At 40.3% G+C, this 27640-nt stretch overlaps 1 protein-coding gene across 7 annotated transcripts in view; it reads right to left on the reverse strand.

Annotated features, from left to right (window-relative positions):
• Positions 1–27640, reverse strand: part of frmd4a (FERM domain containing 4A) — a 113416-nt gene that overhangs the window by 58040 nt on the left and 27736 nt on the right. For 3 of the 7 annotated variants that reach the window (XM_086027878.1, XM_086027877.1, XM_086027875.1), the window contains exon 1: positions 18220–18553. The exons of 3 other annotated variants lie outside the window; for them this stretch is intronic. In XM_086027878.1, coding sequence (XP_085884004.1) covers positions 18220–18312 — 93 coding nt within the window. In that variant the 5' untranslated portion in view covers positions 18313–18553. Of the gene's footprint in view, positions 1–4469; positions 4676–18219; positions 18554–27640 lie in introns of those variants that run through there. One more of the 7 variants, XM_086027883.1, reaches the window with a different exon arrangement.

Below are 27640 nucleotides of genomic sequence, written 5' to 3' on the forward strand. Positions count from 1 at the left end.
TATCTATCTATCTATCAACTGACATCCTTTCTAAATGTCAAATGACACATCCTCATGTACAACTTTGTAAATCTCAGTTCAGTAAACACAGCGCGGCTATTATATCCATGCAAACATAGGATCTGAAAGTCCCCGAGTGGGATTTCCTCAGATATTCACCAGATTCCCTTTTAATCCGCCTGGATTACCATCCTACACTGGAGGCCCTAACCTTTGAACCCAAAGCATTATAAACGCTTTTATCCCCGTCACTAATGCTGCAGTTAAACCTAGGAGGACCACCTCAAAAAACGATGTGAGGTCTGTGGCGGCTAGCCAGATTTATCAAGCAAAACACATTTTACAGCATTTATCAAATTTAACATGACAATAATCTCCAACAAGGTGAGGGACGAAACGTCTGTATATTTTTGTGGGATATTCATCCGGGACTTGCCTTTCCCATCCTTTTGAGTGTAAAATTCTAATATCCTACTCTCATTAAAACTAATGCCCGGCCTTAAATCAGATTAGAGAGTCGAGGTGGTTGCGTGGTGAGCATGTGAGCCATGCGTGAGTGCGCCCCGATCCAAGTGTGCTGTAATTAATCGGCTGAATGGTGGCCATGCACACATTCGAGCTTTCCTAACAGATTGTGGTGATGGCTGAGAAAGAGATCTTATTTTCCCATTCACATACAATGGCTTGCAACAGTATCCATACCCTTTGAACTCAAAATTTTATTCCATAACCTAAGCCTATTCTTATGACTCTTTACACTTGTACGGCAACTAAGAAAGTTATAATGGGTGATTTTTTAAAAACGTTTCACTATTAACAGTGGTTAAATTCTGTTTACTTTTAGTTTTGTTCATATTCCTACAATATTTGAAATTGTCTGACGTTTGGAGGGAAGGATGAATATTAAGGGCCATGACCTGGGCTCCCTGGGGTGGGAAGCGGACACCACAAGGCAAGGCTTTAGAGCAAAAACATTGTGAGTGGCATCAATACACAATCACAAGTTATAAAGGGGACATACAGTCCACTATGACACATTTTCAGAAATAGGTAGACTACTCCATAATTTTATTTGGTGAATTTCACCCTTGATTGGAAGGCAGGCACTCGCGCAGTAAGTACTTGTAAAACAGACATTAACAACTCAATATTCCATTTGTCCTCAGGGACATATTGTGACAATTTAACATGAATTGACAAGTTTTCCTTGTATTTTCTTTTTTTTTTTTTTTTCTCCAAAGCTTTGTAATGTGACAATGTGGATAGTGGACTGTGGAAGTTCAAAGATTACGACTCCTCCCAAGCCACTGTGTAATCACTCCACAAGCTGGCGATGGCGCAGTGAAAGTGCTTTCCAGTCAAACTATGCAAATAAGACAGTTCAGAGATACAGCAAATGACTACAGCGGTTGTTTGTGCGCTAACGCTGCCATATCAAAAAACAAACATGCCTCCAGCGAGTCCCAAACAAATTAGAAAATTGCCCTCAAACCCAAATAGGGTGCTGGGAAAGTTCAGAAACAAGGAGCAAAATGCATTCTCAAAACCTTGAGAAAGGAACATTTTGTGTGGGGTGGTGAGGGGGGATTTTCTCACATACAGATCCAGATTATGGCAAAGAGTAAAGACAGACAACAGATTGGGACCGGGATGAAAATTCATCAGAAGGACGACACACAGGTTCAACTTCAAGGTCTTGCCATTCATCTGCCAGTAAAGCTAAATGCCTTCCCTTTAGTAAATTTATTGCTATCCAAGTGTTATACGAAAATCACAAAGATAAAATAGACAGCTGATAGCTAAGTAGGGGGCCGTGACAGTTACGAAAATGGTTTCCATTGTAGAAGACGAAGAGATTTTTGGTTAAGTTTTTAACCATTTTGGTGCACTTTGCTCTGGCCTTACGTTTATTTGTGGGGCTAAATACAAGATGGCAGGCACATTTATGAGCTAATTTTGAAGAAAGCCAAACTGGTTATGTTCATCATTCAAAGAAATATTTTTATCAATTAAAGAGATAAACTGAACTCTGGCCCTAGATTGAACACTGTAGCCTTGTGATGGTTTGTCAAACTGACGATTAGTGACGATTACACTGACAGACGAAAATCGACTTCCGTCAGACCTTAGTCCGTCATTTTTAAAAAGTGTCCCGTAATTCGTCAGCACCTGCCCACCTCTGATAATTATAATTAAAAAAAAAAAAACAGATGAGTAATGTTTGGTAAATGCAGGTGTTTAGTCATGTAAAACACAATTGGACAAAAAACAATACCCATGTGGCAATTATTGTCTGATAAGTATGATTCATACTGACACACACTCAATGTACATACCAACTGAGTGAGTCTCGGTGTCATATTGACAGCGTCAGAGGAAGCAGGGCTCCGAGGCAAAGCAGGGAGCCTTGGATATCCCCTTCCTGCAATCTGACGCACCGAACCGAGCCCCCCATTGCCACCCTGCGCCCCCCACCCCCCACCGATAAGTGCTTCATCTTGGATTCCATGGTTTCATCAAGACACGGGGAGTGCGAGGGTCGCACATATTGCTCATACCACTTGAAAGCACTGTTTTTGGAAGAGGATGTTTGGCGGGTGTTGACGTTTCACATATGAGTGTCTCTGAAGCAGCAGGGGGCGTTAAAGAGGCATTTATTTTGGGGCAACCTGTTGTGTCGGTTGGGTTTCCTTCTATTGTTTTACTCTCCCTCAGGAACCACAAGCAAACACAATGAATGAACATGCAAGACAGGTGCAATGTACAATAGCTGTCTACCAATAGTTCTTACACCAAGTACAAACACATCATATATATATATATATATATATATATATATATATATATATATATATATATATATATATATATATATATATATATATATATATATATATATATATATATATATATGTATGTATGTATGTATATATATATATATATATATATATATATATGTATGTATGTATGTATATACTACTGTTTTCTATGACCTGGAAGACTGAGAAGCCACATAGGGAAAGTAAAAACACAATGTTTTTCCATCATATCAGTATTGTTTTCATTGATACTGTGACAGTAAATCAAAACGACATTGACAGTTATGCAATTAGCCTAACGATTTTTCCCTTGGACCCTAACAGTGTGAGAACCGCTGCTTTTAAGCGCAGATCGTGCATTTAGCGAGAGGCCTGTTGGTTTAGTTCTGGTGTTGCCAGCTGCAAACGGGGCCAGAGAAGCACACAGGGAATACTAATCGCTCCATGAAAGCTCTGAGTCCAAGTTCAGATCTCACCCACCGAATACTGATGAAGCGTTTTGCTGATTCACCGAGCAAAGTTGTTTTTCACTCAGCATTAAATATCAATACAACTAATGAAACGAGCACATTAAGGCTATCAAAAGTGACCAAGGAGTGTGTTTTAACCGGAGGCGGCCTGAAGGCACAGTGAAAGCCGATGAAAGCTTTGTGTGTTTGTCCTCTTTTCAGATATCCATTTCAACAATAACCGGCTTATTTGGCAGCCAGCTCCTTCCTCACAACGCCATTTCCTGGAAGTGTCTCTGCATCCTGAGCAGAACAATGACAAACAAAAAGAAGACCACAACCTGATCTCGCATACAGTTTAAGTATGAAACGTCGTTAGCGACGTTATCGCAAGCGGCTTGGCACTATCTAACAGTTCTTTCACTGGGATTAATGGAGCAAATCAGCCATCAGCCCTTCCCCCTGATTATGGTCTACCACAGATATGGCCGTTTTTTTTTTTATATTGCGGGCCACTTTTAGAACAAATGGAAGGAAGAGGGGGACCGACTTCACCTATACTTCAACATATTCTTATTAGCGAAACAATTTAGAATATAATACTGTGCAGTATTAATCTGTTATTGGTGAAACAAAGTGAAACATTATTAGGTTTTGGGTGATATGTAGTTTTTAAAATTAAATAGTAGTGTGATTTTGTGATGTATCGACATTTACAATCGTAATAAAAAGTATATTTAAAACTAATATTTAAAAGCAAATAAAATCCGATCAAATCTCAAACTTAATTTTTCTCTCAACTTTTTTTTAGATTTGTAATAAAGTGAGATTTTGCAACTTTCACATGTATTTACAATTTTGAATAACACAATTCTGACCATTTTTCATCACCTTTTTTTAAATTTAAAAATAATTTTGGAATAAAATTGATATCTTGAAACATTCAACTTTTTTGTTCATTTTAATCATCTAAAAATGTTTTGCTGTCTTCTAAAACTTTCACTCTTTGTCATAACCTTTCACTGCAGGCTATGTTTAATTTTCTTATTAGAATACGCAGCAGCACTCAAAAACACGCAGCTGGCCACAAATGGCCCCCGGGACAAACTTTGGACACCCCCTGAATGAAGTGCCACGTTACGGCACAATCCATCACAAGGACGACCCTTTTTTTTTTTTAACCTTGCAAGTTAAATCCTACCTGGTAGAGTGGCCTCGAAGCGCACACGTGAGCGTGTAATAACTGCAGTGGAGCATGAAAGCTCCGCGAATGCACGACGGCCCAGAGAAGACTACGATGCCGGGCACACGCTGCTTCATCCGGGCCAGGCCAGAGAGCCTCCATGACCGGACAGCCGGTCAGACATCCACAGGTGCTGCTTGTCTCCTTAAACATCCACATGAGCCATCACAGGTAACATCTCCCAACGCCGAGGCAATGATCAGCGTCTCTTGGGACGAATACGATAAAATATTTGGGTCACCTCTGGATGTGAGCCAGAGAGAGCTGCCCTGTGTGCTTTCTCCCTCGTCAAGGTCAAAGCCCTGCAAGTCCCACGCAACTAATGGTCCCCAGCGAGCCTCTCTTCCTCATCAACCCCTGCTTACTCTCCCACTCAAGTCCCACTTCTCCGGTCCCACAAAAACAAACATTCCCACTAAGGAAATGCAGACGCTCTCCTCGTCACCATCGCTCTCTCGCTGCTGCTTGGTTTTAAAGTGATACACACAACTGTTGCTTTTCCGCTAAAGCTGAGAGAAAAAGTTACATTGGAGCACCGCGCTAAACATCTCGGAATGGGAATTTAATTTCAGGCAGCACTAAGGTCCATGTGTGACAAAACAGCAATTGTTTGACGCTTTGCAATTACTGTAAAATCTTTGATAATTTCCGTTTGTCTATACATGTCAGTTTTCATTACATATTAGAATTAAGATAGCAGACTTTGCTTTGACAAAATTACATGGTTTGGTGTTGATGGTAAAATGCCATTAATCCATTCCAACCCCATTAAAGCGCAACAGAAATGTTCTAAATGCATTTAAAAAACAAATGAATAAAAACACGGGCACTGTATAATACTTTACTTCAGGAAAACAGAGGGTAATGACATAAATTAGATCAAATGTACAGAATATAAACAGGTTTTTTTACACATTTTTGCCTCCATTCAGTTGTGTTGTATGGATATGCTCTGTATAGATATGCACATATCAGTGAGCTAAAGTAATATTCGTCGTTCGCAAAGGATTGACAATATATGCCTGTAAATTGTTTTATCTCTACATGTGTTGCTCCACTGTTTGTGTTAGAATATTTGTTCAAACAACAGACACTCGTTGTTTGTCAGCACTAAGCTAAATGTACTTTAAGGCAAAGCTATGTGGTTGTTTTAAATACATGACAACACATAACTCTCCACCATACATATTTCATTTATTTGCGCGGCAGTCAATCACAGGGCACATATTGATAATGTGACTGAAAATATCCATTCATTTTCTGCAACGCTTCTTCGCATTAGGGTCACGAGTAAACTAGAGCCAATCCCAGCTGTTTTTGTAGCGCTCGTTCTCATTAAGGTCTCGAGCCAGACGGATGAGTTCCAGATTGCACCGTCAACTGGTCGCCAGTCAATCGCAGGGCCCATACAGACAAAAAAAGCATTCACACTCACATTGACATCTATGGACAGTTTGCGGTCTTAAAAAAAAGCCCAACACGCCTGCGCTGAAATTCAAATTGCTAAACTCAAAGCTGTGAGTCAGTCATGCTAACCACTAGGGTTGAAAGCCATTGTCTCTTAATCTGTGTCTTCAGATTCGGATGATGCATGTGTGAAAGAGACTAGAGGAAGGCCTGAGAAACAGATGGATGTTGGAAGGGTGTCACCCTTACACAAGTTGGAAGCTTCTTTAGATGACATCATGGGACCAGAATGTCTCCTCTGTACAGTTTTAGCCCATTTAAAACGAACAAGCGCATAGTTTCTCACCAGCCTATCTCAGGGCCTCGTGCTGCTGCCCTCTCAGCAGTCTCCTGAGAAACCCTGGAGGAATGCGCAGCATTCCTACGCTGTGATTTTTCCAACATGAATCAGCGGGACTGGCTGGAGCAACGTCGGAAGGTTGGACACGCGCACCTCCGCGGAGGCCGTAATTTATGACAGGAGTAAATATTTGCCGAGGTGAGAGCTGCGGGGTTAGGGACCGCACTGAACTGTTCCCATGATTCCCTGTGTGTGCGTATGTCACACTGAATCCTGGGAAAGGTCACGCGGGGCCCACTGATGTAAACAATCAGTGACAGCTGGTCGAATATAAAAATACCAGTTGTGATTGACAGGTAAACTGCTGTTTTTTGGTCTCTCTCTCTCTCTCTCTGAAATAGCACAGTTGACTCTCTGAAGTCCAGCCACTTTCAAAATCCGTCTACGCTAGAACCAATGAAATGCTCTTCTATTAAATGGCAGAAAGTGAACAACATTCTTCCAAAAAGAAAAATAAGGTCTCAAGCTGTTTTTGCCACTCCCAGTTCGTCTACTGTCAAACTAAACATAAAACAAAAGTAATTACACATGTATTGAAAACAACCACATGACCGTTATATTAAAGTCTGCAAAAAATGAGGCCCGCACAGTAGTTGTGAAAGTTTTCTTCATTTGGGTCTGCATCACTGTATTTTACTGCCCCGCGGTTGCCAAGTTGTGCATACCAGACAAGAAGGAGTTGAAATTCATGAATTATCCACAAATTATTATCGGCCATGTTCGCTGACGCAGGGGCATAAGTCGATAACGTCACACGAAGTGTACCAATTCTGCAATTTTTGTACACACGTAACCTGCGCCCTCGAACCCTTCATGCACTTCGACTACGTGTGCACTTCAGTGAAGGCCGTAGGGTGCAAGTGTGGGATTGGGATTGGGCCACAGTTGCTCAGGTAACAACCAATCACGGCTCACCTGTTTTCTGAAGCTGAGCCATGATTGGTCATTATCTGAGCCCTGAGCAACTGTGATGTCATTTTCAGTTGACACCTATATCAAAATGGCCACCCCCTGAGATGGACAAAAACGGGTGAATTTTAGTGCTAAACTCATATTCCACAAATGCAAAATTAATCAGAATGACATGTTTCCAGTAGTGAGCCTGCATAGAATTTAATAATCTTGTAAAGAAAATGGTTGGGTTGACTTCCCCTTAAGGTATCCCAAGATGATACTTTTGTACATGGCTGTCAATCAGCAGTAGTTCGAGTAAAGTGTTCAGTGGTTCAAGTAAAGGGCGAAAATATCTTATTCTTGACTTTAGAAATTATGAAAACGATCCAATCTTTTTCAGCCGATCACATGAAAATCACATGATCGGCCCTGATTTCCTACCACGTTGATCGGATTGTTTGCTTTTGAGAAGTATAATATCGTAGAGAGTGTTATTTTCCTTATTCCAAAATACTTTACAAAAATATTTAAAAACTCAAATCTCAAGGACCACAGTTCTGTTCACTTTTTGTTAGGTGGTGTCCCATGAGATATTGCTATTGTTTTGGTTCAGCAAAGGTTGAGAAACAACGCACTAACTAACTAACTAACTAACCTAACTTGAGCTGCCCAATCAAATGACAAATTACAACCAGTTCAACAGTCAATGACTGAATGATTTTACACAGCCACTGCCGCTCGAACCACGTATGATCTTGTAAGTTCTCGTCCTTGAGAGCTTCCGCTGCTAACGAGGCGTCAAATGCGGTCCTCGCTAACAAGTCTTCCTCTTTTTCATCTGTGCATTCGTTTTCAAACGTTTTGCCTCCTCTCCTCGACCCTATGTATCTCTACCCCGCTTCCCTCTCACTCTCATCCCTCCTATTGCTCTCATCTTCACTCAGGCGAATGCATGAAGAATGAAGTGGCAGCGGGTGCGCGCTGGAGTGAAATGGGTCACAAACTCTACGAATGCTTAAACAGCGGCGTTATGTGAAGCTACCTGGCCTAAACAAGTGTAAGTGCAAAAAGCTGAACAAACACTACAGGCGTATTATTTCTACTCGCTAAATCCAGTGTTTCCCAAACTTCATTGAACCAAGGTACGTGTTTTTTATTTTATTAGAAAAATCTCACAGCACATCACCAAACAAAAAAGCGCAAGCTTGAGATACAAGCACTGTCTGGAGGCAGTGACTCAACTTCACAACAAGCTGCATTTTGGCAGATATTTGAACACAATCGACAATATAACCGTACCCAGTCATATATTCTTTCTCCTCTTTGAAGCACAAGTAATATTAGTGCAGAGGGAAGCTGAAACGTCTCCACATAGAGTATTCATATCTGTCTGCCACCAGGTGACCATTCAATAGATACAAAGTCTGACAAAAACTGTTTCATTATTTTTTATTCTAATTATGTCTAGGGTCTGACCGATATGGATTTTTTTTTTTTAGGCTGATGGCAATTTGGATATTTGACTAAATACAATTCTGATAACCGATTAATCGGATGATTAATGAAAAAATACATAATGAATAAAGATGTTTGTAGATATTCTCATTCCATCAGGTGTTTTATTTTTCAGGGCACTGAGCAGAACACAAATGGACTGCTCTGTTTGTCTTAAAAGACTCATCCAAGAAGGCTTCATCAGTTCATGCACCAAAGCTTGGTTAGAAAAGATCAGCCTGAGGCTGGTGCCTGTCCTAAAGAGTGCAGTCCCGGTGTGATCGATGCAATGCCCTGAGCAAGGAAAAATAATGAATAAAAGAACTTCTTTTTTGGTCCCTTAACGCTTACAACAAAGATATGCATTACAGGCAAAACATTTGACTGTTTTACATAAATTTGTCTTTGATATATCGTCGCTGTCCTGTGAAAAACACTTATGTCCAATTTTGGAAATATTTTTAATTTTCATGTTAATGCGGAAATTCACGTCAAAATAAGAACATTGAAAAAAATAGACGTGTTTTTCACAGGACAGGGACGATATGTTTAACTTAACTAACAAGTTGAGACACTGGTATGTCAAGGTAACACTGAAATATTGATGATCTTTTTTTTTTTACTCACAAATTGACTTAATCCATGCGAAAACGGAGCCTGTTTAGGTGAACACAAACCTATTATTATGTTAATGAATGCCAACAGGTGGATACACAAGTTAATTGTACCTTCTGCCATCTCGTGGAGGAGAATGTAATTGTTCTACCAGTCCCTGGCACAGATAGATGAACAAAGGCACATTATTCGTAGTAAATACATTTTGAAATTCGATAATTTCCCAGTGATCTCTCCCTGCACAGCTGGTTGGGAATCAGTCCGTGCTGTTAACGATACAGCTGGGACGAGAAGTGACGTGTGGATTGAATGTGATGGAAATTCAATTCCGATCACTCTCATTTAATTTGATTGTGTTAGAGCTGCAAGCGTGAAAATCAATAACATAACTTAATGTTGCTTGAGAGAGGGATGAAGACAGGGAGCCTCCGTATTTGCGTGTGTGTGTGCTTTGGTTTCCACGGTGATGCGTATATGTGCACAGATGATCATATACAGGATGTCAAGAAAAACCTTTGAATTATCAGGAATATCTGGTACACAGTATGACCTAGTTGACAAGTCATAATAAAGAGTACAGCGAGCACCGACAAGAGAAAACGTGCGCATGTGCTCTAGCTAATCATTCCCTCTATCCACTTTGCCTTGCAGATAAATATTAATGAGGATTACCATGTTACTGCAGTACACCCACAGGAAAACAAGGGAGGGGAGAAGACATATTCTCTCCCTCTTTTTCACTCGTGCACATACCCGTGTACGTGCACACACACACATACATACAAAAGGAGAAAAAGGTGGGATGTCGAGGATTGTGCCATACAAAGACACATGGGCAAGAACACAAACACATATATACACTCTTCAAAATGTCCACAAGAAAAAGAAATATCCCAAAAAATAAACGCTATTTCAAGGACAGCAAACACACACACACACACATGCACCAGATTGTACACGCAAAATAAAAATGTTACACACATACAATAAAAGGTGGCTTGGATTGTGCCACACAACGACAGAAAGAAAAGAGCGCACACACACACACAATGGACACCCCTTTAAAAGAGTCACAAGACAACAAGGATTGTGCCACACAAAGACAGGAAGACAAGAGCGCACACACGCACTGTTCTGAAATTTCTTCCTACCCATCGAGACGTCCTACCAATGCCCAGCGCGCTTGCGGGTTAGGGTTAGGCATTTTGGCGGAATAGGCTGTCAAATCAGCCTCCGGTAGGAAGTTTTGCACGGGTAGGACATTTTGGCAGAACACCACACATATACATGCACACACCCACACACATTGTCCATACCATAGAAAGGTGGGATGTTAACAAGGGAGGTGCCATACAAAGACAGGAAGACAAGAACCCCCTTCACGAACAATAAAAGAAAATTATTGTGTAGACCAATATAATTGTCTACAACAAAAAGTACAATGATGGCGCCACACAACAATAGGAAGACAAGAAGATGGACATAAGCAGTCACTCTTGGTCTCTCTCTCTCTCTCTCTCAAAGATGGAACCAAACAAAAGTAGAAAGGCAAGAACACAAACACACACACAATTAAAATATATTCCGTATACCAGCCAAAGTGTCCACATAATAAAAAGTACAATATATGAGAATACCAAGGAAGGTGCCACACAAAGACGGAAAGACAAGAACAGTCAAACACACAATGAAAACATTTACGTCACGATGCCTTTTTCTGTCGCAGATATTCGCCAACATGAAAATATTTTATACTTTGGTTCTCCCCTTATCCCTCTCTTTCCTTTTCAAAGCCCTTCCAACACCCCCCCTCCCCCACTCTCGTCCTCCTCTTGCCAGCAAACATTTCTGCAAATAAAGAAGTAGAGATAATTAAGTCATCTTCCCAAGCTCTGTGTGAAAGTGGCAGAGAGAGACCGCCCCCCCCCCAACTGTTTCCCACTGAGGATGCTTTACCAAGGACAGAGGAGTCCACTCTCACCATAGCGACCAGGCTAACATACTGTCTCCACAGAGAGAAAGAGAGAGAGAGAAAGAGAGAGGGAGAGAGAGAGAGTGAGAGAGAGAGAGAGAGAGACATTATTAATGGTTGACTGGCGTCCTCCTGCAGCCAAAAGGCTCCTCATCGTTTGATCTTGCACGTGGACTTTGAACGCAGCTGTGCAGGGTGGCTATAGGTCTGATTTTTGGACGGGGAATAAAAGATAAGGGAGAGAGGGCAAAAAAAAAAAAAAGAAAAAAAAAATCACAGCAGAGAGTGATGAAAGGATGGGAGTCACTTCATTCCCTCCCTTTGCCTCCTCTCCAGTCTCAAAAACATTCAGCCTTGGGGAGGAGAGGGGGGTTCCCTTTCAAGGCGGGCAAGGGAGGGAGATGCGAGAGGGGCCTGCAGGGGACGCCCAGCCTCCAGCTCCAGTTTCTCACAACTCTTTTTTTTCCTCTGCCTTTCACTGTCCTTTGTCTCTCTAATTGGACTGACTGGCCTCAGCGTTCCTGCCCGAAGTCCTGGAAGGCTCGGTGAGATCACAGGAAATCAATATGTTGGCTACCACTTAAAGGAGCTAGTCGGTAACAGCGGCATGGCTAGTGTAAACACAAAGTACAGTGGTCTCTCGCCGTATCGTAGTTTACATTTTGCGCTGTTGTGGATTTTTAAAACAATACAATATAATAATACTATTTTATTTATATAGCGCATTTCATAACAGCTAGAGCTGGAACAAAGCACTTTACGATCGTACTTATCTAATTTAACATCACTGATTTTTCAACATAACGTAGTATTTTGTGGTGAACATTTTCCTATAAAATCGATATCTGCACTTTTAGAATAATTCAATATAGCCTACACCACAAGTTGGTACAAATTTTAATCCCTCCATGTAGGTGGTCAAGGATAGACACGGGCAACTTCAATAGCTTTAGTGAACAAACATAGCAAAATAAACGTGTAACAGCACATTCATAAACAAGCTGCCGATGGCCATAATTTACAACATGTAACTCAATATGCAGACTGGATAACGGTTAGCCAGTTAGCCAGCGCTATTCTGAGCCTGAGTCATTCGCCGACGTCTCTCAAAGACGATTTTCAATCTAATAACATTGCAATTCACAGATACAGTGTAGAATGTGCAATGTATGAGTATAACACCTGGACCTCACATGCATATTTTTGTATTGGTATTGTGTATGAAGCTTTAAAATATAAATGATAAAATACACTGTAAATTTTTTTTTTTCCATTTTTTATGGTGAAACGCCGGCAGCTGTGGTTGCCGAAAAGCTACCGTTAAATTGTGGTAACACATTTTCAACATTTACGGTACAAAATGTACTGCTACCATTTATTTTTACACTTAAAAAATTGACTTCATTCAAGATTTTACTGTAGATTTTTGTTTTTTAACATTTAAAAAAAAATGTTTTACCTGAACATTTACATTAAACAAATATTACTTATATGGTAAAATACCGGGATCTATGGTTGCCGAAACTCTACCGTTAAATTACAAACTTTTCTACATTTACGGTACAAAAAAAGTACTGATACTGTGGATTTTACAGTTTAAAAAATGTACTTAATTCAAGATTTGACTGTAAAACCATTTTTTACATAAACATGTTTAAAAAACATTTTTTTTAAATAAAAATGTTTAAAAAACATTTTTTACATAAATGTTTGCCATTAAAAATGTCATACTGTGAAGATATGGTTGTTACATGGCGGAGTTTCCTCTTTTATTAGAAGCTCCAAAACATAACCTCCATGATGAGGTCCAATCGTACAGTGGAACACAATGTCTGATTTGTTTGGGGTTTTGAAACAAACTTGAAACATTTTGAAACAAAATGATGCAAGGTAGCACGTGCACGTGGTGATCTCCCTCACAGTCATCCACATTCCAAAAACATGCATGTTCGGATCAGGGAAGACTCTGTGTCGTCCAGAGGTGTGAAGTGAGTGTGAATGCTTGCTCGTCTGTATCCCTGTGGTTGGCTGGCAACCAGTCCAGTGTGTATCCAACCTCTCGTCCAAAATCAGCTGGGTGCTTCAGCTCACCTGCGACCCTAATGAGGACGAGTGCTATAGAAAATGGATGCACGGATGGTTAGACTAGGACAAACTCTACAAAGTGGGAGCCACTGGAATTAAGTGATTCTGCATGTGGATGTTATTTCTCCAAATGAACCCTGACTGTAATGTGCGCACAATTGGATCATCTTGATGAGGATTGGAATTTGCGTGCACCTGATCCACACGGCTGACCTTCTCAGTGATTGGCGCCGACAGGCTGTTTAAAGGTAACGAGGATCGATTAGTATTCTTGTCTAGCTTCCCCCGCTTTTAAAGGGCCAATATATACGGCGGTAAATTACAGTCAGGCTATTGTCTGCTATTGTTTTGCTGCTGAATGTGTCTGGAAAATACGTGAGTGAACTTTTTTTTCATTGGCCACGCAAGCTTTACAACTAGCTGCTCCTCTGCTGACATTTTCTCATGCAAGAGAGCATTTTAACGCCCCCCCCCCCCCCCCCCCCCACACACACACACAAAATCCCAAAGTCCTGGTTTACCAAGATCCCAAATAGTCAGCCCTAAATTGTGTGTTCAGATTGTGGTGAAACTGGCAACAAGTGTAAAAGTGGTGAAAGCGGCCATAATTAAAAGACGTTTTTTTCCCTCTTTCTGTAGCTATGATGGTTTTCCCCAAGGAAAATTGGTGAAAACGCCACAAGCATAAAAATGAAATTCGTAGTGATGGAATTGGACAGACAAACAGACAGAAAATTTCAGAAAAATGTACATTACAGAAAATGATTGTGAGCCAGCACTCTCATAAAAGATATGTTTCGTAAAAGGAGCGCCAGAGCACACTCTTCCTGCTCCAACTGGAGACGCGGAGCGCCCAGAGCGCCAGGTATTATAGATGGAAACCGTTCAAGCACAAGCTTCAGAGTATGTTCAGAAATTAATGGGAGGGTAGCGTGCTCTGCCTCTCCGATCACACCACTCTCGGTCGTGTTGGGGTGTCAAGAGTGAATTTCTGAGGCCTCTCACTTTGTCTAACATTCTTCCTCTCCCGATTTTGCCCGTGCGAAGCTTTAGTAAATCAGTCTTTGTTGACGTCTGGCTCCTGCTCACGCCCTCTCATCCCCTTGTTTGTTATTTTTCTATCCCTAATTTCACAGTAAAAGCTTGAGCTGCTTAAAGTGGTAGCGGGTTAACAAAGGCGGGCGATAATCCTAATTCAAACTGCTCACAGAGGTAAACATCTCCACAACAAACTGTTTATACTCTCTGCTATTTAACATAAAGCGGACATAATACAGTATGAAAAATTGACTTTTGAAGTAAATAGTTGGGTCTCTGGGGTGCCTGCCCACCAAGTGTGAAATTAAACAACCACTGATTATTTGTTTATCTGCCTATTTCTGAAAATGTGTCTTTGAACAAGCCACAGTTATATTATAACCATCCCCACGCCACACTTTCTCCATCAATGACTGGCCGGCTCGGCTGGGAGAAAATCCAGAACCACTTTCAAGCAACAACTGCAGTCCTGTGCTCAGACTACACTGTCAACAACTGTGCTTCCCAAATATTGTTGAGCCAAGACGCCCATTTTACATTCGAAAATATGACGGTGCACCACCAGACCGAACGATCACAAAAGTATATTTACCATTCCGAAACAATGATGATCTTATCTCAATTTATTCAGTAATTGACTTAATCTACGAGAAATCCAGTTGTATGAATGGCAACAGGTGGCTATAAAGGTTAATTGTGCCTTCTGCCATTTAGTGAAAGAGCATTTAATTGTTATGTCTGTCAATAGATGTTGCTGACATGATGATGTCATCATGATAAGAAATAGGGTAAAAAGTCTGCTATAGTTCTTGACCCTTGGGGGATTTATGCTGAAAGCATGTCACAGACATACCGGTAATATTCCTCCTTGAATGTTTGATTTCTTTCCATGCTAAGGAAGTCAAGGCGAAGCAGCTGGGCGTGACAAGTTTCGTATTGTAAAAGGAGAGAAATTGCATACAATTTACTTTTTGCTTAGTTAAGCACTTGTTTTATGTGTTCTCCCGGTAGAAACCAATCATCTTACCTACATCCATCACTTACAGCGACATTGAATGATTCATCTGCATTAAATGAGTGACAGGGAAGAGACAATTTAATTTAAAAAAAAAAGAGAGGAAAATAAAGTGAATCCATTAAAATAAAATCTCCATGGTAGCTAATGGCGTTTTGAAGAAAGTAACATGCATGCACTAGGCTAATATGCGTGTGTGCAGCTCAATGCTGTAGGCTCTTTAAAAATCTGCTTCCCTCATGTCCTAATTGCTTTTAATTGGTTCTTAGCTTCAAGACAGGCAAATTTGTCCAACATACGGGAGACGTTTTGTGCAGGGATGTTGACCACGAGGCTATTAATACATTTGAAAAGATCTGTAGTTCATAATTGATTGAATACAATTGATACAGAAAATTAGTATGAGGATATTCTTGGTCAAAATGGACTCAGAATATACTACTTGCATGTTTACAAGGGACCTAAGCGATATGTAAGTGTTAATTTAAAGAGGTCATCCTAAAATAGAGTGTCAATTTTCCATTCATGACTGTATTACTTTTTAAATTAAATCCTAAAGCATTTTAAGTCTCCCATGTAAAACTCCACTGCATTTTTGCCAAAAGGTCAATACACTACTTGTGTTTATAGTCAGACATTTTTCTGAAGTGAACAGACATACACCCCACAAATAACTCCCACTAAGCGTTCCTGAACCCGGCAGATCTGCAAGTTGAATATAGAGGATGTGAATGTGAGACTGCAATCACGGTGCAGGCCTCCCACCGCTATTCTGCCAGAAAATCTGCCTTGCTCGTCGTAAGCGAGGTGATTTCACTAACGGGGTAGACGCAATTACGTCAGGAAGTATTTATTCATCTGCTTTCCTTCCAAGCATTTGACTTTCTCTCAGTATTTACATGACAACAACAGCGTAGAGTACACTTCAAAAGTTGCACAATGGATCGACAAGGCGGTTCACTCCTAAGGCCTATTTAGTCTTCAAACAGTGATTGTGAAATGATAGGAGAAAATCCACGCAACAGAGGAGATTCAATTCCAAAGCCCCCGAGTGTGAGGCAGATATGCAAATCACTTGTCCGCCGTAATGCCTCCGGTGTAGTGAACTCATGTATTTTCGACAGCAATGTGTGGGCTCCACACACTCCTGCGTGCATTCAAAGAAGTAAAGTACAAAGAGAATCCTCAGCGGTGCTCGAGGCGTTTACATGAGTTGCAAACTACAAAAGAAGATGCAATTCAAATACATGCCATCCTATAATCTAATGTTAGCTTCGCTTAATATACCTTTTCATATTTGTAAACAACCGGCACACGGGTGCTTGCGGTGGGGAATAACGATTGACTACCGCTGACTTGAACTGAAAATCATGCACAAAAACTCGTTGTGTTAGGGGTTGCACCAATGGGCATCAAAGGGGGAAATCAACCCCCAAATCTTCTTCACAATAATATGTTCTGTGCGTTACAGTATTGATATGACTGACACCTTGCTGAAATCAGCAGGTAGTGCATCTGCACAGCAAACAGGAAGGGTTTCAGTTGGCAACTGAAAAAATATCAAATGAAAATCTGTAGTCACTCAACACCGCCAGATATACACCAAAAGATATCAAATTTTTCTATTTGTGTAAAAAATAATAAAAATATCTGAATTAATATTGCGAAGCGTAAATAGTTGGAGAGAAGATCACAAGAATCACTAGTGGTGACGACAACCAAAACCCCATCATCGGGTTTGTGGAAGGCATTTTCTCAACGCTATTGAGTAATTGGCTAGCCTGCTGGCTAATGTCAGCCCTATAGACGCTATCCATTTTAGAATCAAAAAGTATCCCCTTGCCATAAATCCGAGCAACTGAAAAGTCAATTGACTAGCCAGTTCCTCAATGATCATGTTAACCATGCCTGAATTTCCTAACATCTATTTTGGAATCAACTTCTTGGCCAGCATTTCATCTTCCTTGGAAGCAGTTCACCTCATGTAACATCATCTTTTGTTCACACATTCAAACGATGGTGGCAAAGATGAAGGCTAATATCATCATCAAGCCTTTTTCGGTGTTTTCTCAATCACTTTGCACTTTGTCAAATGACATGTAATGGTTTGCTTACAATGACAATACCTGAGTTTTCCCCACCTGGAAGTACATGGTGTGAAAATGTCATGGTAAAAAAACCTCTATATAAGGTTTTTATAGTCATAGGTCTTCTGAGAAAAGCAATAACAACAACGTGACCCACGCTACACCACCAACGAGCTTCCCATTCTGGTAGACAACTTTCCTGAAGAACACACCGGGCAAATGATTCATTGAGCTGGCAGGTTGCAGCCTGTCTTTACAAACAAATTATGATGAACTGTGTGGCACGCACATTCCATGTCTAAGTCTTTGCTGGAAAACCATTACCCTGCATCCGCACCCACTGACGCACAATGCGAGTTACAAACTGAGCTCCGGTAGTACGTGATACAAAGCTGATGAAAAGAGCTCACGGTCCCTCACTGTCACTTTGAATGTGTTGAGACGAGCACTCCCACGGTCCCTCTGACAACCTTGAACTATCAGAGAGATGGCGGAATACGTTAGAGACGGACCAGGATTGACAGACACACCAGTAATTGTCCACCGCGGAGATTAAAAGCTTTCCTCTCGACTTGCCTCCAACTCCAAACTAATGCCATCTCCTGGATTAGCCTAGAACCACTTGCAATCCCGTTTACACACACACAAGACACAAGAGCCTGGTCCAAAAAGAGTAGGAAAAGGGAAACCCAAGAGCTCACCCGCTCGCCGCTGTTCCTCCGGAGAGTCCCAACCGGCAGCTTGAGCATCAGCCGGCGGGTCCTCCCGGGCGTCACTGCTCCCTGGACCAGCATGGTACGCTCCAGAGTGTCCGTGGGCGTGTGAGCATGTGTGCCGCCGTGCGAGGTTGGCGTAGGCGTGGGCGTCCTTGCCGTCCCGTCCAGCCTGGCAGCCGGGATCCACGCGAGCTTTCCCGCGTGCACCAGTTAAGAAAGGGGGTTGGGGGGGAGGTGTTCAGTGTGCTTAGAAAAAGAAGCAATTCTAAGTTCCTTTCTTTGTTGTGAGCACGCTGTCCATTCCGCCGTGCTCCACACTCTGTGCTGAATGAGTGAGTGAGAGTGGGAGGGACAGGGAGACGCTTTTGTCTCTCCTCCTCTCAGTCTGACAGCGGCAACCCACCCCTCTACATTCACCCTCCCCTTTCCCCTTCCTCACTTCCTCCAGTCGGGGGGCTTATCCAGGTCACGGGATTAATGTGACGTCATAGATGTTATGAGCGTATGCGCTCGGGTTGTCGTTTTGCATGAACGGAACGCCAGGGGTGGGCGAACGTTTCATTTTTAAAATCGGGAGGATCCATTTCATTCCTAGTTGTGTTTGGAAAAAAAAATGGTGTATGTAAAATATTTAATTTTAATATTAATTCTCATGCTTTTTGTAACTGTAAGTAATTTGCAATTAATTTCATTAGAATTAATTTGCCAATTATTAACCAAAACAAAAGGTATTACGAATGTACAGTGTCTGATTTGAATTATATAACATTAACAAAAATGCATTTATTCTAATTACTTAACCTATTACTTGAAAAGATCAAATTCAATATATATGTATTTTTTATTTTACGTTTATTATAATTACTTATAATAGATCAAAACATTAACCTTAATTACTGAATTAGGTAAATGAACAAAATAATGGCAAAACACGAATAATCTCAATTTAAAATAATTTACAATGAAATAAACCATAATTAATTAACCAATTTAACAAATAAAAAATATCAATTGAAATTTGTTTGATTGTTTATTTTACTTATTTACTATTTATAATAAATGAATTTGAAAATTATTTAATGTAATACAGTAAATGACTACAAAATAACTTTTTTAAAATGAATATATATATTGTAAGTACCTAATTCTAGAGGGGGAAACATGCTAAATTAATAAATATCACAGGACTATTGCAATGAATTGAACTAAACTGCCTTAAAGAACAGAGTGAATACATTTTTTAACTGTACATTTTTAACTGTATTGTTTTCTAATGTATCTAACCATATTAATTTACCAATAATTTCACAAAATATATATTTTAAATCATTTAAAAAAGTAAACATGAACAGTATTCATATTTTTTACTTACTAATATTTGTATCTTTATTACTTACGATAAAAAACACTCAATCATTTAAAGCTAATTAAAAACAAAAAAAGGAACCACATTTTAGACAAAAAAAAAAAAAGGTTAAATTAATGCAACAAATTTTTACAGGAATACTGATAAATGATCGGCGGGCCATACATTGCCCAACCCTGTAGTACAACATTGATAGACGCACCCACCCACTGGGATCACGTATGTGTGTGAAGGGACCTCAAAAGGAATATGGGATTTTTTGCCATCTGGTAGGGAGATTATCAATGAAATCCCACATCCCGCTTTCTCTCGCTGCACTGTCTGGATTTAGGGGGAGGGGTGGCGGGGGGATCACACACAAACATTCATCAGTGAAGTCAAGCCTACATTATTCTAATACAAGATGCATCATCTGTATGCAAAACAGTCAGGAAATTAGCCAGATTTCCCCCCCAGCAGCCTCAGACCCTCATCCGGGTCAGCGGCCATTCAGCTGAATCAGCTTCTAGCGGGGGAGGTCCAGGTTTACATATCCATTAGAACTATTGAACCTGTGAGATATGGCAGCACCCACCGGGTCTCTCATCATCACTCACCGCCAAGCCCGGGTGGGCTGCACACATCAATATTGAGCTGTCGGCTGATTAATCGGAGAGGATCAAAACACGTGCACAGAGAAATACAGTGGATATAAAAAGTCTACATGCTAGGTTTTTATGACATAAAATATGAGACCGAGATATATAATTTCTCCACTTTTTACTCCATTAAGGTGACCAAACATCTGTACAGTTCATTTGGAAAATATTATGTAAAACTAAACAAGTCCAATAATATGCACACCCTATTATAACAGGGGTGTGTGGCTGTGTTCAGTATTAACCAGTCACATTCAAACTTGTGTTTGGTTTATGGGAGTCAGCACACTTGCCCCTTTTTGAAGCGCTTCTGTGTTAACACAGTATGATGCCTGGGGGCTTGTTATTTTTTTTTCAGATGGAACTGGAACCTTAGTCAAGGTGGAGGGAGTTGTGGACAGTTCCAAATAGCAGTCAGTGTACTGTAAGCACCAAACCACCCAGCTTCTACTGTAAGGCAAAAAATGTCGGTGAAAACCTGCTAGACGGGCTAAACTTCAATACTTTCTAAGCAGTTTAAATGGTGGTGTATGCTGACTCTAATTCTAAACACAGCCCCATCCCCGGCTTTAAAAGGCAAAACTGATTACAGTGAACGTAGGAATGGAATTGTGTCAGAAAGAGAAGACCTCTGCAAGACATTCTAAATGTGATTCTAACGACTCTAACGCTGTAGGATCAAAAACAATCTGACAACTAAGGTCATATGATTTGTTGTTGGGTCTTAATATCAGATTAAAAAGCAGCCATCCAACAGAGCATCTCCCACCGCCACCCATGAGGACCACCCGCCAGCTTTCATGACATGATACTATAGGATAAACACACCGACACACATTGCGGACTGACAATCACACAGGAGAAAATCATCTACTGAGGTAATCCCCAGTCAGCATTATTTATTCAAGAGAACTGGCCCACATCTGCATGCCACTGACTGTGGCCTACATGAGAAATATCAGACGTTTATTTATAAACGTTGCGTCTGCTTGGTACGTAGGACTCAGTGGTGAGAAGTAACCATGTACAAATACTTTATTCAATTTAAGTAGCTTTTTTTTTAGTTATCTGTACTTTACACGAGTATTTATTTTTCTGATGACTTTTTATTTTTAATCCCTACATTTGAAGACATATCTGTATGTTTTACTCCTTACTTTGTCAAAATAGGCTTTTAACTTTTTTTGATTGAGATCTTGATTCGTTGTTAAGACGTTATGTTGGGCCGGAAGCTTCTGGCTTTCAAAAAAAAATTGTATGAGTACTTTTGGCCCTTCTGCTTGGAGCGCATGATGGCCGAAGGAAAATTCATATCTGAGATGTGAGACAAAAGGTTGGTCTGGTTGATGGGGTTTTGGCCTGACAGACCTTCATAGGTAGAAGACCACACGCTAGGTGTGTGTTATCACCATTTTCCCCTCAAAATAATTTCCCTCCGTATCATCTTGACAGACATGGGCGGGTCTACGTTTGCATTTGCAGCCAAGGGCAACACATCTCCACAAAATCATTCGCGCATGATTAGGACCTAAAAACAAGGCATTAAACTGTGAATATCAAGCGTTAAACCGGGTGATTCTTACATGCCTCAGTGATCTGGGTCAGTTTGCGCCGGCAGTCCTCGAAATAAATCAGCTATTAATACATCCCCCTGATAGTAAGACGTAAGATTTGACAGATACAAACCAAGCAACTAGAATAGAAAGAGAGTCCATATTAAAAGAGAAAGCTAATAAGGGAGATGCAATCAAAGCAGGGCTAATTTTATGTGTGATTATAGACATCTGCCTCCTCTTTGTTTTGGGATGTAATAAAAAGCATCGTTGGATCTAGGCTCTATGTTAATTTAGTCTGATAACCCTGCCAGACTGTTTGACTGCCTTGAGGCCGTCTGACTCATCCCTATGGTCCTGCTACACACTGGGCTTTTTCTCTTTTTGCATCTGTTTTTAGGAGAATGACACCCTGGAGCTGGACTGCCTTGCCTCTCAATCCGCTTGGTGTTTTCACTTTAAGCAAATGACAAAGCAGCAAATCAGAAAATGATCATAGGACTGTAACAAATATAACTCTAATTCACCAAACTGATTTAAACACCAAACGTATAATCAAACCATATACTCGAATTTTTCTAGCAAAATAATGCAAGCTTAAAGCTAACACATATTGCGAAACGGGATAATGGAAATTAGCATAGGTTTTACAATAATTATAAACTGTTCCTTTAACACACACAGAGCAGCAACTGATACAAACAGAGCAGATACGCTCTGGGGGAACAAAGTCTATTACTGGCATTTACCGTTTTTTTTCAAGTATGTGTTATGCTGGGAAACGTTTTCAAAATGTAAACAAAATGGATGCCAACCAGCGACCCGGAATTAATTAACAGAGGTGGGCATTCCATCTGACCACTAGTCCATCTATCTGTCTATGACGGATGCCCGTTTTGCTGACGTTATACGACAGATGGGAAAGACAGAATAAGCATAGGACGGAAGTGGATTTTCGTCCGTCTGTGTAAACATAACTAAACTGGTCGTCCGAACGGGTCTCACAGTTCATTATCGACGGATGTCTGTTTTGCTGAAGAGAGATGGAAACGTGATCCAGACTGCATTGACTGTATATGTACAGGAGGTGATGGTATGCACCGAAGAGAGAATCATCAGTTGCTCCGGATGACTAAGTAATAAGTTGCTTTGAATACAAGTACAGTTTTACAGAGAAGTTCTTTTGTGAGTTAAGTTCTACATTTCATAGATTGCCTGGAGGTTTCCTGGAAGTGGGAGCAATTGTACGACTTGTGTCGAAAACTGGGACATATATATTTGAAAAGCTTTGTCCGCGCTCAGGGGACAAAGCTGTTTTGGACAAACTGCATCATTCAGCGCAGCATCTGCTCAACCTGCTGTGAGGCGACTCACATACAGTGAAGCTGGTTATGCACAATGATTTTTTACATCGACCTCACAAGTGAAAAGGGAAAAAATCGGCAAGTATGTACTTACTGCTCTTAAAGTATGTGGTGTACTTTGGATGACTAACACAGTACATTACAGACATAACCATATCCCCACCCACTCACGAGATGACAGATGTCTCATAATACCAATACTTACCTGTGATGAAAGAAAGCACCCATTACCACAGGATTAAGCTTTTAGAGACATCCAATAATCTGATTTTTGCCAACTTTGATCAGAAGGGTGCTAACAAAGCCAAAATGTTGGTTTGATTCTCGGAATGTGTGTACCCAATTTCTAATTGGCTATCGTTGCAGTTAACATCACAATATCATCTGTTATCACAATCACTGATTCTGTGGCTCGGCTGAGCTCGTTGTTGACCACACACGTAAGGATTTGCCATCGTAAATACTGAACAAGTTTAACATGGACGATCATTTTCTGGACAAATTAGAGAGGAAAAATTACTCGAGACACACACACACAACACAGGATAATCTTTTAAGCCCATATCACACAGAGCGGCAAAGGTTTATGAGCACACGGCCCGAATGTTGTTTTTTTGTCAGTGCTCATTCAAGGTTACAAGGTTTGCCAGACATTTGAAAACAGTTACCCTAACGGTACCAAACCGTTTTTCTTGTCACACAAAAATTTTGAACGTGTTCAAAATTTTGAACATGTGCAAAATTTGATGGTGACAAGAAACACTGTTTGCGACCATTAAAACTGTTTGTTGGCAACCGGCGAACGTCTTTGCAACATTTTGCAACCTATAATACACGCTGGTGAAAAACAACATTCGCTAGATTCGCTAACACTCGCAAGCCTTCACCGATCAGTGAGATACGGGCTTTAGAGACGTCTGATCGGACCTGACTTTGACGGAAAGAGAGGAAAATGCTCAAATTTGGTACGATTATTAGTATGCGTGTACCTCCCTTTTATGTATCAGCTTGAAATATGGTTAGCATTTGAGCCATTTCTCATACATTGATTTCGTTAGTCAATATGGACTCATATTGATTATTTAATATGATTAAAATCACATTCCTTTGTGGAGCTGCATGTCTATTTGTTGACACAACACAAACTTCCTCCCTCCTCTTCCTCCCCACAGTCACCAAATCTAAATATGATCATGCGGTGAGAGCAGCAGGATTGTTATTGGCTTTTCCACTGCACAGATGACAGCGGGACAGATTCCTGAGAAAGTCTCTGGAGTTCACAAACAGTTTATTGAGCACCTCAGCACACCAAGTGGAAAGTCGATGACATTCTATCTATCTATCTTTGCATTTGCTGAGCCTATGCAAGTCTCGCCATATGTTGTTATTATAATATTACAGCTTTGCTTGTCAGGGTGGCTAGTCAAGGAAAATCAATGATTCACTGGAGTCAAGCCAGGCTGCCCTCTGAAAAACATGCTCAACCTGCTTGGTTGTTGCTACCCTATGAATAAAACATAGGCATTGAAAATAAAAGCTCTTTAGCCAGTGACACAAAGATTTGAGGTACAGTAGAACCGCAAATCAAAACGACTTGATCGGGAAATCTCACAGTTACAAATGACGCTGAAGTGAGAGACTTACATACAACCACGTAAATATTAAAATTTATAACATTGTCTTCGCGGTTAATAAAGGTTTTACAATGCTAGCAGATTGAGAGTACAACAAATACATTCATAATAGATTATGTGTTTAGTTTTACTGTAGATGTTGTTTTTGTCATTGTCATGACATGAAATAGCACCGGAAAACTAAAATGATTATTTACTACAAATAACATATCGCTGGTGTCAGTCCAAAACCTTATAAGTCATATTTTGGCAATTTTTTTTTTTTTTTTCAAAAAATCTATAGTATTGGTCAGTCCATACGTCTGGGTGTTATTTTTACACATTATCGGACAATCTTTGTGTTGAGTGTTGAAAATGGAAATGCTAATGGTTGAGCAAACTTGCCATTTTTGGGGTTTCCTTAAAAGTGACTCTTTTGGAGGTACAAGGTTTTGACCCGGCGCTAGCGATATATATTTGTTGATCTATCTATGCCGGTGACTTATAGTGACATTTAGAACAATGAAATGCTCTTTCACTAACCTGTGTCCTGTAACCTGTTGTTATTCATAAAATAGGTTGGGAATCACTGGTCAATGTTACAAGAGAATATTTTGTCTGTCTATTTCTTTAGGTTTCCTGTATGGGACTACAGATGGAAATTAGCATCGGGCTAAATGTGGTTTATTCATGGTAATGCTTTGAAGTCCCAAATTAAAAGTATAGACACTAGCGAACTGCACAGGAAATTAGAGACCCCACTGTGAGCACAAGACCATCACACAAAGACCATCACACAAAGCCATGTTTTCTATGGTTTTTATCACAAAACAAGTAAAACATTTCCAGTTTTGAATTACCAAGAAAACTGAGCAGCTTGTTGGTCAGGTACACCAACATACTAGTAAATACTGAAAAAGATCATTATGGATCCCGGTGCTGAACGTACTTAAATTGAGAGACTTATACAAATGTCAAACATAGACATCATTAGCCAGCTACCACCACCAATAGGTCAGAAACACCGGTAAAGTAGGTAGCCTTAATGTTCCCTTTCATCTTTTCAACGTACATGTTATGACCTCCAGGAAGGTCTTCAACATTGTACTGACTAATGTGCCGTCAAAAAAGCAACAAAGAAAAAAAGAGTCCACACCCATTGTCCTTATAAGCAGCCATCATGCCTTGCTGGTATTAGAATTACAATATTTCAGAATATATCATTCAAATGGCCCTATAAGTACTCGATTAAGAGAGCAGAGGCTGTCATGAATGGATGCGAGATGTGCAATTTGCAGTTGTGAATAGCAGATGAGGTCTCTAAATTACACACCCATGCCTATTCAGTGTGTGTGTGCATGTGTCTGCATGTGTGTGTGTGTGCATGTGTATGTATGTGATAGGCAGATGACAAACTGATGGAAAGCGGAGGCTCAATAATAATAACGGTAATACAAGTTTAGGATTGATTATGTGCACATACAAATGGGATCAGATTTATGGTAATTGTCTTCGCTCCATGTACAGTATTTGGCTTATTGTGCAGCCTGGGCAGAAGTTTAATGAAGGAGATCTGATTAAAGTAGGATTATGCTCCAATTTTAATCCTTCCATATGGGTACTGGAGGTCAGTTTTGGGGCTTCAATATATTGTGACATGTCCAAAATTTAATACCTCTATTTTAACAATTTAGAGCTCAAGGAACAAAGGATGCTTTGTGCCAAGATTCTGCTCTAGTATCAGTTAGTTTTGTTTCCATTATTTCCATCTCTTTTCTACAGCGTTTAGCCTTATTAGGGTGTCGAGTGAGCTAGAGCCTATCTCAGCTGACTTTGGGCAAAAGGCAGGGTAAAGACTGGACTTTTGGAGAATATAAGTTTTGGGGAAAAGTACAAAGTATATGCATGGTGACACATGTTCCCGATATGACAAAGTGGGAGAACTCATAATGCCATAGCGTGCTCTGCCAGAGATCTGAGATGACATCAGCCTGAATATCGAAAAAATTCAAACTGAATGAGCAGAGAGAGGAGGGAGGGGGCACGGCAGAGGGAGAGTGAGAGGGACGGGGTCAGCTTGCTATAATTGAGTCGTTTTGACACACCCGTTACATAAGTGATTAGGAGGACACAGTAGCAATGGACTCGCTCTCTCTCTAGCTTTATTTATTACCTATTGGATATCCCTTATTTTATTATTATTATTCTTTTACTATTACCATGTACATTTCAAGTCACTCACATCCAATAAGGCTAATGGAACACATGGAACTAACACCGATTGCACCTGAATAACTCAACACTAGGATCAAACAATACGTAACTAATGAAAGTAGAGTTGTGCCTTGAGATAAAAGTCATTTGACGTACGGGTTTTTGAGATACAAGCCATTGTTTGTACGATTTTTTTTCTGCTTGACATGCAAGCAAAACTTTGAGATAGGAGCTCTGTATGGTGGCGGTGAACTCAACTCAGCTCATTTCACAACAAGCGGCAGTTCGGCAGAACGTGAACAATTCTTCAGAAAAGAGACTTCAAGCTGTTTATTGCCACTCCCAATTTATGTTTACTGTCAAACGAAATATTAAATAAAGACAATTATGTGTATGTATTTAAAATAAGCCTATAACTTCGTCTCAGAAAAGGCCGCTAACAAGCAATGCAAAATGCCATTGACTGACGAATGAACAGCATCAGTCTTGCAGTGCTATAACCCCTTATGCAATGGATAGCAAAACACAAACCGTGGAGCAACACAGATAAAGACATAATATAAACTACTCACAAACATGTATTCTTTATCCTCAATTAACAATGACTAATATTATTGCATCTTACTGAGGAGTTCTGACCATTTCCATGTTTATCAGA

Source organism: Filicampus tigris, chromosome 4 (genome assembly GCF_054856515.1).
Source record: "Filicampus tigris isolate MCC_2025a chromosome 4, RoL_Ftig_1.0, whole genome shotgun sequence".
Classification (NCBI taxonomy): Eukaryota; Metazoa; Chordata; class Actinopteri; order Syngnathiformes; family Syngnathidae; genus Filicampus; species Filicampus tigris.